Consider the following 13948-nt stretch of genomic DNA (forward strand, 5'->3'; position numbering starts at 1 on the left):
TCTAGAGGCCAATGATCGAGTGCAGACACCGGAAAACAAGTGACCAGCCATCCAACTGCAGCCAAACCACCGAGAGCAGCGGTTCCACACCTGAGCCAGCGCAGGATCTCTCCGACGAGGATGGCATGTATTCCACAGCCAGTCATTTCTCTATACCTTTGCGGTTTTCTTTTTAGTAACTTAAACACGGCACTTTAGATTAACTACCTTATCAGAAATAACTTTTAGATTGAAATGTTAGTATTTTGTCTATTGACTATTGATTCTACATATTGTTTTTCACTATTGACCTGTGATTGCAGCTGGTCTACAAACTTATCTTGCTGATATGCGCTTTTCAGCATGAACTTTCAACACCACATAACATTTGCATAATGAAAGTGGGTTTCCTTTTTATTCTACCAACCTTCATTGAAAAAGAAAATTGTAATATCAATGCACCACCACACCTCCTCCCCCCCCCCCCAGTACCTTTTTTTAGACCATGTCACCAGGCTCAATTTTCTGTTATTGCAATTTTAAGGAAAAACTATTAGCCAATTCAAAAGACATTCTTCACAATGAGAGGTAAGAAACCATATTGTTGAACCTTGACAGAAAGTACATTCATCCAAGAAAGGGATTATTTTGCCTGGATTTTTAAAATTATGACTTTCTGCTAAATACCACTCAGATAATCTACAGTAGAAGACAGCTCATGGATAATTGAATATTTTAGGATAAAGAAGTTGCAGGCCAAACTTGAATTACGTACTACAGAAATCATTAAAAAAAAGTCTATGGGAGGCACAAGAACCATTGGCCCTATGTAAAACCTCCTTTAGTTTCATTCTGCAGCTAACTGGCGGGGGCTACTGTCAGTGCCTACCACAAAGTGAGCACAAATACAACTGTAGAAAACAGTTGTGCATAGTTGTCACCCTTCTGCTCATCTGTAACCTAACAAGTGACAATAGTCTCTTCCTCCAGCTATTTTCCTCTCTGGGATTGATATGCTTACACCAGAGGTCATTTTGAGTATGGCAGACTTTGGAGAGGTGGAGGCACCTCCTCCGCCAGCCCACTAGTGAACTTTTGCGATTTTTAGGTCTCACCTACGCAATGCGCATGCGCTGCTAGGAAAGAGACCTTTAGTAATCGGCACAGCTTTCCTGTCAAAAACATGCACGCGTTGCATTGCTTCCACGTCTGGTGATTCACTTGCGGTAGCGAGCAGCTGGCGCCATATGTTATCAATTATCGCGCCTTGCTGCTCGCTCCCGCAAGGGAATCGCGCAGGCCCCCTCCTCTCTTCCCTCCTGCCGCGCGAAGCACGCGCGCTTGTGCTTGTTTCTGGAGAAAGCGCAGCTCCTGAGTCCGACTGCCGCCTCCTTCTGTCAAGCTCCCTTGTTGGCCACTTGTACACGTAAACACATCGAAAAAAAGCTCCAGTTACAGCTGCTCCCTTTCCGGGCTCTCTGATGCATTTATTTTGCTACCTTTTGAAGGCTTACTTTACTTCCGAGCACCTGAATTAATAAGCACTTAAAGGTATGGTTTGTTCCCCCTTTGCGCTAATGATCACTGCCCGCATTAAAGGTATGTTTTGAACCCCCTTTGCGCCAGACTGAACTTTGTTTATTGCTGTCACGAAAGGTTCACTTGTTTTTATTAGCTAGTACTCCCTGTTTTCCTAAGCCGTCTGAAACCAAGACATGAAGTACAGTGGACTGTACCACAATATCCAGAAAAGCAAGGGATGTTTCTTTTTTCAAGTGAAGATAGCTTTAACTCTGTAACAGAGGCTGCTACTTACGTTCTCCCCAAAAATCATGACGGACAATTGTCATTTAGTACAAATCCTGTGGCTTAACATGTTTTTTTAGAGTTACAAAGCAACTCTCCTGTTTGCTGAAGTGCATTGTACTCCATTCATTTCATCGCAAACCACCCCTTTTCCCAGTAGTTGGACCCGTCCAATAGCTTCTCTCCAGGACAGGACAGCCGAGCCCCTCCCTGGGTCGGGCCAGGAGAGGATCTTCCTCGTGGCAGTTCAAAGGCATCATGAATCTCCTTTGTGGCACTCATCACTGCTTGCATTATTTTAGCCTCTCTGTACCCCCATTGGCCTTTGATTCCCCGTAAATCGTTCATATCAATGTTTAGAATTGGCTGGTCTCCGGGATCCGTTCAGAATCTGTGTGCGGACACCCTCAGGGTTGGAGCAGTTTATTAAAGCATTCCTCCCTCCCACCTCCTCCCATCTCGGTGTGTGTACGTTCTTTGTTTCCTGCTCATGTTTGCCTTGTGTTTCAGTGTGTGCCCTACCTCAGCTATTTTTACAATATTCCATAGCAGCACATATTGCTATGCTTAAATTATGTCTAAAACACATTTGCCAATAATTGGAATTTGTGTTGCAGGTTGCTGTATCTTGATTACAGAATCTCGCTTTGTTGACAGTTGTTTTTGCAGTTTTATTAAGCGCAAACTCGACCAAAGTAATTGGAGTGCTTTACTTGAACACAGGTTGCATTACACAAGGTCCCATTCTTTCTTTTTTGTTTTTAAAGCAAGGGGAGTTTACGTGCTTTGCCCAGAATTACAGGCTCTTGAGCCGATGCAGAGACTTGTTAGGTCTCGCCTGACCCAGCGCATGCGCTGGTCTGGCAAGACTTATTGAGAGGGCTCCAAAAAGTGCTACCAGGCCAGCCTAGAGCTACAGTGCATGTGCGCGGGTGTGCGCGCCTCACTTTACCGCGATTACTTTCACTTTCGAGGCCGCTTTGATGTTTGATCGTGATCGCGATTGCGATCACTTTCACTTTTGCCGCATGGCATGGCCAATAGGTCTTGCTTTTGGGACCTTATAAGTATTTAGTTATGCAACTGTTGCATGGCTAAACACTTAAAAGGTCCCAAAGGCGAGACCTATTGGCTATGCCAATGCTTGTTTTTTGTTTGTTGGCACGTTGAGAGCACGCCACGATTCAAACCCGGTTCCCTTGTTCCACAGTCGGCAGTTCAGGATGTGATGCTACATTCTCTCTTCCAAACAATTGGCTTTCTTTGCATCCAAACACGTACACCCAACGTGACTCTAGTAAGGATTGCCGTAGTGATAACAAACTGTAATGTAACAAATGTCCTCAATCTGCGTCCAATGCAATTTCCCCCAGTGTTTTACATTAAAGTTTATTAGCACTACGAGAGTCTTTGCTAAAGTTCCGTTGGGTGAACAGAAAGCATATCCGATGGGAGTACATTAAAGACTGCCATAGTTCTAATTAACTTTAATGTAAAAAGCTTTCCAAAAATACATTGAATGCACTTTTTGTTCACCTAACGGGAGTTTAGCAAGCATACTGGAGTTGCAGTGTAATTTTGTCTTACGTTTCAATAGGACTCCGTCATATTAAAACAAAAATAATTTGTGAAACTCACATTGTGTGCACATTTGTAACCTTTCAAAAGCGTACACCCGATGGCAACCTTCATTTTTTTACTAAATTTGGATTTGGAATTACTTTTTTTAAATAAGTCGATGCGTAAAGCTTTCCTTCCTTTTTTCCAGCAATACGGTAAAACTTGTTGCGTGTAGGTGGTTAGATTAGTGCTTACCTGTAAACGGGACATTTGTGGTCAATTTCTGGAAGTCTTTGATGGTGTCAGCAGAGGGTTTTCCATTACAAAGGGGTTATATTGGTCAATGAGGAGATTTTCACTACGGTTGGTGCAGCAGCACCAGGCTCACACGTTTGGGTATTTTTTACTCCAAACTAGGCCATAAGGTCCCATTGTCATTGCTCACTTTAGAACTCATTGCACACTTGCTAAAGGAAAACCAGAAAACCATTATGCATTGTGGCTTTCTCGCTTAAACGGTCTTATCAGGCAAATTATTTATTTCACTAAAACTCTTTTTTTCATTATTATTACGTATGAATACACTTACAGATATGCGAGTTCAGACTACCAGTTGTACAAAAATAACACTTTAAATAAGTACTTCTCAATGAAGTGCTATAATGTGTCAAAGTTTCTACGTTAAAGAACAGTAGATGTTGTAGCACCCACAATAATGTGCTTCATTACTAAATACTTATAAGGTCCCAAAGGCGAGACCTATTGGCTATGCCAATGCTTGTTATTTTTGCTTTAAATGCTCCTTTGAGGGGTTGGCGGAGCTAGGATGGCCAAGATGGCGGTCGCTCTTTTTTGAGCTCCTAGTGGCTCCCAGTTCCTAACTCCGGGGAATGGTGCACCATCAGGCGGCTTTGGAAGCCTCTGAGCCCTGGTAGAGCACAGACGAACTGTGGCGACCCAGCATAGCTGCTGTCAAAGGTGCAGCAGACAAGCAGCCCATAAGTGAGGCAATCGCCATCATCAGTGATCCCGATCGTTCGGCATATGAACACCCCACCCCTCGCCTTTCCAAGTCCACGCTACATCCCTTCGACGTCGTGCATGGGCGTTGGCGGTCTGGCTCCATCCTCAAGATCTTGGCCCCTCCCAGGGCAGCAGAGAGGGAAATGGCATGAGAGGCATGGTTCCATTTTGTTCCGTTCTGTGCATGTTATCGCCCCGCCGAGGGGAGGAAGATCCACTGACTGTCATGGGCCGGACTGGCCATAGCGGGCACCGGGCAATTCCCCAGTGCGCCGCATGGGTGGGGGCCGGTTTTGGGCCCCTGGGGGCGTTTTTGTTACAGGGCCGTGGGAAGCTGTGGGAGGGCAGTGGGGGGGCGGCCGAGCACTTTGCCAGGGCCGGTTTTGGTTCCCAGTCCGGCCCTGTTGCTCCTGCGAGGGAACAGCTGACCACATTCCTGAACTCAGCCCCCGCCACCCTCCGAAAATGCAACTGGGGGAGTTTTGGGCAACAGCCATGAGGCTAATGGCCACAGGAGTTTATAGGGCCCAAGAAGGAGGCTGGGCTTGCTGAAGCTTTGGAGGCGGTAGAGGCCCACACTGATGTGTGCCAGGAGCCCGAGAGCCCCCTATCACTGTCCTGTGATGCCCGACAATACCAGAAACAGTGGGGGAGGGCATTGAGGATGAGGGGCAGTCAGCCCTAGCCTATACCATACAGGACCGTCCTCTGGTCGGCTTGAGCTGCCTGTGCCGCCACACCTGTGAAGCTGCAGGGCAGGTGGGCCGGAAGTTGCAGAAATTGCATGCAGAGGGGCTACTGGAGAGCTGCCGGACATTGCGCGGTTTCCATCTTCATTATGGGGCATGATAGACCTCCGGTGACCCCAGAACTATCCAGGATCCACAAGTTCACTGTGCCTATAGGCAGAAACAATAGGGAGACATGGCAGAGACCCTCAGGAGGCCCAGACACAGGGTTGGTGAACTACTACCCTCCTTCAAGCAAACCACATCTCACACTTGGCCCTCAAGACCAATATAGGTGCAGTGCGAGTCGATAAGGCCCTCTAGCATCAGGATCGCCTCCAAATTACAGCTTTTGTCTCCGAGGTTGAAGGGCTTATCTCCGAAATGAAGAACACGGTGTGTTTACTTCAAAACTGATCTGTCTTGTTTGACTTAGTCTTCCATGATCCTCACTGCCACAGTTGAAGGCACCGAAAATCATAACCGCAAAAGCAATATCGGCTGTGTCATGTTTCCCAAAGTGGCGGAGGGGTCGTCAACCGCTGTATTTTTGGAACAATGGATCTCATCCTGCATTGACCCCCTCTAGCAGTCGACTTGTTTTTTAATTGAATGGGCATACAGGTCTCTGGCCCAAGAAGCCCCTGCCTTCTGATTGCCAAGATCCTGAACTATTGGGACAGGGACACGATCTTGCGTGAGGGCTAAGGGCCAACTTATGTTCCAGTCAGGCCTGGTGGTGGTGTTCCCAGATTCTCCTGGCAGGTCCAGACCCAACGCAAATCGTACGACCAAGTGAAACAAAAGCTGAAAACAATGGGGTCACAATACATGCTACTCTTCTCTGCACACGTCATCCTCAAAGGCAAATCCCATTTTTTTACACTCTGGATGAGCCCACGAAATGTCTGACTGAGCAGTGTCCCTTATGCCAAAAGTGTCCGCCTCCATGGTCAGACTGCCTGACCCATGGGCCCCAGGGGGGGCGCAGTCTCCAAGAGCAGAGGCCCCATTCACAGCAAATCTTTCTAGAAGGGCCACCATGACCACAGAGATACATCAGCCATCTCGGATTCATAGAAAGATGATACACAAGTCCCTTACACTACGGAAATTGTTACTGTAGAAATTACTCAAGCCCAGGCTGAGTGAGTCAGTGACTGAGATTACAACAAATGGCGAACATGGAAATCTGTGTTATAATACACCTTGCGTGCCAGCACCACCTTATTCGTCTATGTTTGTCAGGGGCCAGGGGCCTGGATTGGGGTCTTTATGAACAGCTTCTGCACACTATTATGGCAGGGACTGAATTAAAGTGACAGATGCTTCTAGTTGGTGGGAGTATAAGGAGTGGGGGAGTTAGGGGGAAGGGTTTGGTTTGTGACCAGTTTTTCTAGCACTACATGAAGCGGGCACATTTCATAACACTACTCACCCCATAGAGCCACTGTAGACCCCACCCTTACCATAGGATTCGCTAGAACGCGGCTGAGACCCCAGGGTACCCATGCAGAATTTCACTGCTCCCCAACACATAATTCCACTAGCCCCACCATGAGGGCATTTACAACAGTAACGTGGAGCGTGAACAGCCTGTTAGACTGAATTGAGTGCAGTGTTGGTCTGCAGTTTATCCGTAAAAAGAGCCCTCAGGTCACCCTGTTGCAAGAAATACTCCTCATGGGGATCAGTGATGCCATTTTGGCGCTGTGCGGGTATACTAGAGTCTTCCATGCGGGCTTTGCCCGTGGCTCCAGATCTTCATAGCTCACTTCCAATAGTTTTATCCTGTGTAACCCGAGAAACCTTGGGGAGATTCATAATGATAGAGGTATTGGTGGAGGGGCTCATTCTATTACCTCTTAAGTGTATATGTCCCCCACAGCTCGCTAGTTCCACATTGCTATCTCTTAGATGCTTGATACTATTTCTTCTGGCTGGCAGGCACATTATTTGAGGTGTTTTTAATGACAACCTGGGTCATCTGGACTCCGTTTGAATGCCCATTGTGGCCGCCAGGGAGGGCAGGGGACTGGTGGACTGGACCTTGGGTCTAGAGCTCTGCAACACAAATCTTGAAGCTCACAGCACGGGAATATACACATGTATCGGTGGCGCATTACTTTCTCTCTCGTATAGACCTCTTCCTGCTGCCAGCAGCTCACCTCCTATATACACGAGGGTCTCGCATCCTCGCTAGGGGTATATCAGACCATGCGCTTATCATCCTTCAGGTGGGAGACACCGGGGGAGTAGGGAGACACATTTAGCACCTTAATGCCTGGTTCCTTATTAATCAAGAGCTTACACAGGTCCTAGAGACAGACATGGAGGTTTTCCTTTATACTACCCAAGGGAGTATGGACTCAGCAGGGACACTCTGGGAGGCGTGCAAGGCTAATATACGGGGGAACGCACATTCCCATATTAGGGGGCAGGCCTGAGAGACACAGTCCAATATAGCGATGTTGAAGACCTCGATTCTCAAACTGAAAACTCATAATGGTGGGAATCTGCTGGAACTACTGATCCGTCGTTACATCAACTGTGTGTGGACGAAGCCCACAGATGTTGTGAGGCCTCTGTCATAAGGGTGAATGAGTGGGGGGACAAATCGGACAGGATTCTGTACTTACTGGCCACTAGGGTGTTAACTTCAAGTGTAGTGCCCCACATAACTAACCCAGATGGCAGACATGCCATATCCTGCCCCACTGTGTCTGCGCCTTATGCATACTACCATGAATCTCTATACTCAGTAAAGTAACGACCCTCAGTTGAGACACATACCCACTAATTGCTTACCTCCCACTGCCCAAGCTTTCCCCTACCGAAAGCAATGCTCTTGGACGGGTCCTGATAGTGGAGGAGCTCAATGACGCCTTTAGGAATCTTATTTTGGGCAAAACCCATGGCCCAGATGTGTTCCTCATGGAATACTACTGCAAGCCGAGGAAAGGCATCCTTCCTCCCATTCCAGAGATGCTCCTGCAGGTAGTAGGATGTGGCTATTTCTACTGGAAATAGGCTTGGCTACTATAGAGGTCCTACTAAAATCCGACAATCCCGGACAATTACGGACCCATCTCTCTTAGTGACACTGAGATTAAACTATACGCCAAAACTTTAGCGAGATGCTGGATCAATGTGGTTTTATTCCCCAATGTAGCACCAGACACTGCATCCGCAGGGTATACCTCACCCTGGCTAGATTCAGGGATTTACATTGTGCCACAACATTGATGCTCCTCAACTCTGAGAAACCTTTTGACTCCTTAGATCAGAGTTCTTCAATCTGAGGGGCGCGCCCCCCTGGGGGGCGCGACACCATCTCATGGGGGGGCGCGCACTCCACTCTAAGAACTCCGGTATGGTTGGAGGGGGGAGGGAGGGGAAATCGATGGGGAACTACGTGCCCATGCGTTTGTCTTGCTAACTCTCCCAGGAGGGGGTTGATTCATAGAGCTGAAATGCTTCAGCTGCAGTGGGAGGCAGGATGTCTCCTCTGCTAAAACCAAAAGCAAACGAACAGACAGTCCTGTTCCTTTGCGTTCGATATCATAGCAGAGGAGACCTCTTGCCTTCCATTGCAGCTGAAGCATTTCACCTCTATGAATTAACCCCCTCCTGGGAGAGTTAGCTCTTCCAAGAAAGGAGACAAAGTTTCCAGAGACATTTTAAGGCATGGGCAAAGTGGGCTCTGGCCCAGGGCCCCAGACTTTCAAAGGGGTTGGGGGGGAGGGGGGACTGAAAGAGCCAGCTCTGTTTTAAAGTCTTGCCCACATGACCTTGATTTTTTTTTTAACACAATGTTGTAAATAGCGTTTTTCTATCATTCATTTTTAATGTGTAAGAGTCTATTATAGACATTTTGCAGACAAAATGTGTTTATGCGTCATGCAACATCCATATAAAAAGTTTATTTTAGATCAATACAGGACCTTGCATATGAGAAATGGGAGGGTGTGACAGAGATTATTTGCAGTAATATTAGTGAACTGCAGTTGTGTTACATACTGAAAACACACATCACTATCCCTGAATATCCGATGTACACATATTTAGTATTCGACCAAAGAAGGCATGAAAAAGCTGAGACTGGATCATAAAATCAAAGCTGGTCCGAACAGGGACCCCCAAAATACATTTGGCCCAGGGCCCCCAAAATCCTTAAAACGTCCCTGAAAGATTATTTTAAAATTACACAGGCAGGCGCGCAAAATGCCAGCCAGCCATGTGTTTAAACAGCCTGCAAATTGCTTGTCTTGACACTAAATACGGTTGTAAATAAAGAAGCATGTATTTATTTGTAATGAGACTTTTCTGTCTTTGTTCCCTTTTATTATCAGTCATGGATCATTCAAGCAGCTCTGGAAAACAATTAAAAGTTCTTTCTATTTATATTTGCTGTTCAAAGTATGCACAGACAAGTGCTGAAAATACAGCTTTAGGTGACTGCTTATTTTTATACCGTGTGTGACATCAAAATAATGAGCTGGCAACCCTAATCATAAGACTGGAAGTTTGTTGAGGGATCAGCACATTATTTCTTTCCTCCACCCTGATCCCTGGTTACTGCCATAATAGCAACAGTTTAACACATTTGAAACCCTACGCTGCCGTCAATAACATGCTGAGTTACTTCAAGTGTCTGGGATTGCACCTTGCATTCAACCAACTCGCTCCTCATTCTCGCCCTTCACTTTCACCCTCACCCTGCACTCACACTGATCTGATACACTCACACCATTCACCCACTTACCCTCCACTCACAGTGATCACTCTGCACTCACAATGCACTTGTGCTGTTCACCCTGTACCTCACCCTGCAGTCACACAAGCACACTACTCAACCTGCACTCATGTGATACTTCACACACCTGTCCCCCTCACTGCTCAATCTGCAATCTCACTCAAATAAGCCCACCCCTAACCATACATTCATTCGTCCCACTCTGCACTAAAATGCACACCCAAATTCATATGGTCACCTCACTCACCCCTGTACACAAGTATGGGCATGTCGTGCCCCATCAAGGTTTTCATCCTAAATTACAAAAGGAGACATCTAAATGCACTGCAATCCAGCCTTCCGGGGGATCCTTGATAGAGGCAGTTCTGTTTTTGCCCTGATGGCCTGGAAAAATTCTTAAACAGATTCTTGCAAATACCGTTTTGTTTAATTTCTGTTTAATGTGATTGATGTGAGGGAGTCTATTACTATTTGCAGAGAAATGTGTTTGTTTCATGCAACAACCATAAAAAAGTTAACCATCAAAAAGTTAGATCCAAGCGGGTCCTCACATGTGAGAAATTGGAGGATATCACAGATATTATTCACTGTAAAATTAGAGGGCTGCTGCTTTGTTACAACAGTGAAAACACATCACTATCTCTGAATATTAGATGTAAACGCTTTTAGAATTTCGACTACAGTGCCTGTGCACCGTTAGTAGCCTGGCTAAATAGGGTATGGCAGAACTGAAACTAAATCATTTAAACTCAAAGCTGTACTGAACAGGGGCCACCAAAATAGTTTTGGCCCAGGGCACCCAAAATCCCTAACATGTCCATGCCATCACAAAGTTTGTCAGACAACATTACTCTGAAGTAAAATAGACAACATCATTAATTTATTATTAGTTCTATTTTTTTTAAACATAAGCCCGACGTGTCCTAAACCCCCACTGCTTCAGGCAAATAACTTATCGTACCACTATGGAATTCTCAATTAGGTGTTCGTTCAGCGCCCTCTCTGTAGACTTTCAACTGTCTTCGGATCCATAACTGGTTGGTGGGCAATTATCCCATTATAATGCTACCTAAAACGTGTGTTAATGATTTCTAGAGAAGATTTGTTTCTCATGTGCCAGCTCTGAACTAGGGAGTGCTTGAAAAATCTGACAACACTGTCTCCCTTACAGTCCCTGTCTTGGCTGAAAATGTCTGCAGAATATTCCGCTTTTGGAGAAACTGCTATCAAAACTCTCTTGCCTTTCAGCTCCTTTTATTTATGTGAGATTGGGTTCTCAGCACTTGCGGTATTAAAGACTAAGTACAGTTCAAGACTGGACGTGGAGCACAACCTGAGGATGGCAGTAGCAAAAATCCATCCACAGATTGACCGTCTCTGAAAAACAGGCACACCTCTCACATTTATGTTGGTGGTGTTATTATCAATCTATGTCATGTGTAAAACAAAACATCCTAGTAAAAACAATCTGTGCACATTTTATCTTGGAAAGTGGTGTTTTGAGCTGTGGAATAAGCCTCTGTCATTTCACTACACCCACTCACAAACCTGCCGTTTACTAAACACTCTTATTGTATTGAACACTATTTGCTGGATATGCCCGGAATATGTGCGTGGCGGTCGATTCCAGAAATTTCTGTCAGGTGGTGGGGGGGCCCAACATCTAAAAAAACTCAGCTGGGGGGGCTCAACCTACAAAAGTTTGAAGACCTCTGCCTTAGATTGATCCTATCTCCAAGAAGTGTTGGTCAAAATGGGCCAGGGGTGCAGGTTCCTGTCCTATGTCCGAACTCTTTATGCCATACCACAGGCAGCCCTATACACCGACGTCGCACCTTTATTCCTTGCATGGCCGGCGGAGGCCAGGCACTGCCTCGTATCCATTCTCAACACCTTTGTGAGGTGTCGGGGTTGAAGGTGAACTGGCCTCGCTCATGGTCCCTCTCGGGGGAGACAGGGATGACAAGACCTGGTGCCATACCTTGCCAAACTCAGACCTGAGTTTCCACTACTCGGGGAGCCATACGTCATGGGAGGCGGACCTCGCATGGAGCCTCAACCTTCTCACCCTCACCAGTACAATTCAAGTGGATTTAGGCAGATGTACTAAATTACCACTGAACGAACTGGAGCGAGTGGCTCTGTATAAAATGATGGTCTTACCACAACTCCTGTATGTTCTCCAGAATTCATCTTCCCATCCCCAACCACTGGTTTACTACCATAACCTTCCAGGCATGGAAATGTCTGTGGCTCAGGAAAGCCCCCAGGAACTCCTTTGATAAATGTGTTTGGTTGACCTTCGACGGGGGTCTGGCCATGGCCAGCATCCACGTCTTTTACTGGGCAGCACACACCATAGTGGTGAACCACTTGGTATGCGGGACAGGCCAGACCCTTCTTGCAGGATGGAGGTATCCCTGCTGGGTGTTAAGAACCCCATTGGTACGCTATGTGGCACACCAGTCTCCCAGTCTCTCCTAGAGATCACTAGAGTGGTCTTTTGGGGTTTGCAGACAGCCCCGCGATGGACAGAATGGAACAGGCGAGCCACGCTGGAGAGTTCTCTATGGGTGGCAGATGGCTGGAACAGGTGACGTGAGGGATTTCCGGGATGGGACAATATCGGCATATCACGCCTAGGCAACATTTGGAGGGTGACCATATGAAATATCCTTCCAGGACCTCCAGGCTGATTTGTTCCTCCATAGACCACAATTCCGCCACTATCACCAACTCTGGCACTCACTCTCCGACTAGTTGGTCAGACCGCTGATTACAATACCTTGGAGGTCAGTTTACTCATGGGCCCTGTCGTAGTATAAAGAAGTCCAGATGTAGACCAGATGTAGGTTCCAAGATGATACTTTATTAAGTTCCAGATACAATCCAAGTAGATGGTAAATAAGATGGTAAGTAGATGTATTATAGTTGTAATGTAGCCCCACCAGGAGCAGCCTCCCTACTGCTCAGCCTGCAGTCTTCAACTGACGCACACCAGATCTCCAAGGAACCCATGCATTCATGACATCATCAAACATTCTACACTCAACCAGGCTAAACAGGGAAGAAGTGTTAGAGAAAGAAAGAAGAAGAGAAATAACATTACAACATATCCTCTTTCTTTACACCAACAAAAGAACAATAAATAAAGAAAATGCAAAGGTGTAAACAACAATTTAGAAATAGGGTGGAGTGAGTAACATGGCATAAAGTGGACAGGCACCAAAAAAATGCAAAACATAGAACACATGAACACCCATCCCCTATTCTCATAAAGAAAAGGCACAAATCGGAAAAACAGATGCCAAGAAATACCTTAAAATCCAAGTGAAGGAAAAATGGTGCTTAAAAAAAAAACGCACAGCACATCATATTATACATAGCCCTTGAAATACCAGGAAAAGCAACATAGGTACGCACAAAAACACTTCAGTGAACAGAAATGCAAGACCACAGAACTCTATGGTAATCAAGAAAGCAAGAACAAACATTACAACACACGTACACACACCCGTACACCTGATGTCTCAGGCACCCCTACAATCTGTGCATAAGATCCCATCACCGGCAAAACACAAAATGAATTGTAGACATGGATAAGCCGTAAAGCACACAGCGAACTATCACTGTAAACAAGATAGAACCCAAAACACAGAAACAAGAAAATAGCGTACGTACGTAATAGGTAATAAATAGTAAACAATCAACCTAATAACGCAAAAGCTGCGTAGAATGCCTAAAAGGACAAGAAGCAAAAAGCATATTGTTATGAGGAACACAACACCTCGCACACAGTAAAAGAAAAGCAGACTGTAAAAGGATACACTCACCCACAAAAACAGCAAAAGAAACCTCATCTGTACAACCCAATCACGCAAAAACTGGTAAAGGACCAGTACGTGGAAAAAAAAAAACATATCATCAAGCAGTAACAGGGAGTAAGACCCTGCAAGCAATGAAAATCAGCACCAACACGCAGCAAAGTACAAATAGGCTAAAACAAGAATAGCAACATTAGATTCACAGCACATCACAATACATAGGTGCTAATAATGCAGAAACATATATACTATGGCATTTCTAAACTGTGCTA

The 13948-nt window shown here is 45.8% G+C and overlaps 1 protein-coding gene across 7 annotated transcripts in view; it reads left to right on the forward strand.

The window, feature by feature from the left end:
- OSBPL5 (oxysterol binding protein like 5) overlaps positions 1-13948 on the forward strand; it is a 1218591-nt gene that overhangs the window by 1179323 nt on the left and 25320 nt on the right. For all 7 annotated transcript variants that reach the window (XM_085644727.1, XM_085644725.1, XM_085644728.1 and 4 more), the window contains one exon: positions 6-123. In XM_085644727.1, the coding sequence (XP_085500853.1) occupies positions 6-123 (118 nt within the window). The remainder of the gene's footprint in view (positions 1-5; positions 124-13948) is intronic.

The sequence above is a fragment of the Triturus cristatus genome, chromosome 3_1 (genome assembly GCF_964204655.1).
Source record: "Triturus cristatus chromosome 3_1, aTriCri1.1, whole genome shotgun sequence".
Taxonomy (NCBI): domain Eukaryota; kingdom Metazoa; phylum Chordata; class Amphibia; order Caudata; family Salamandridae; genus Triturus; species Triturus cristatus.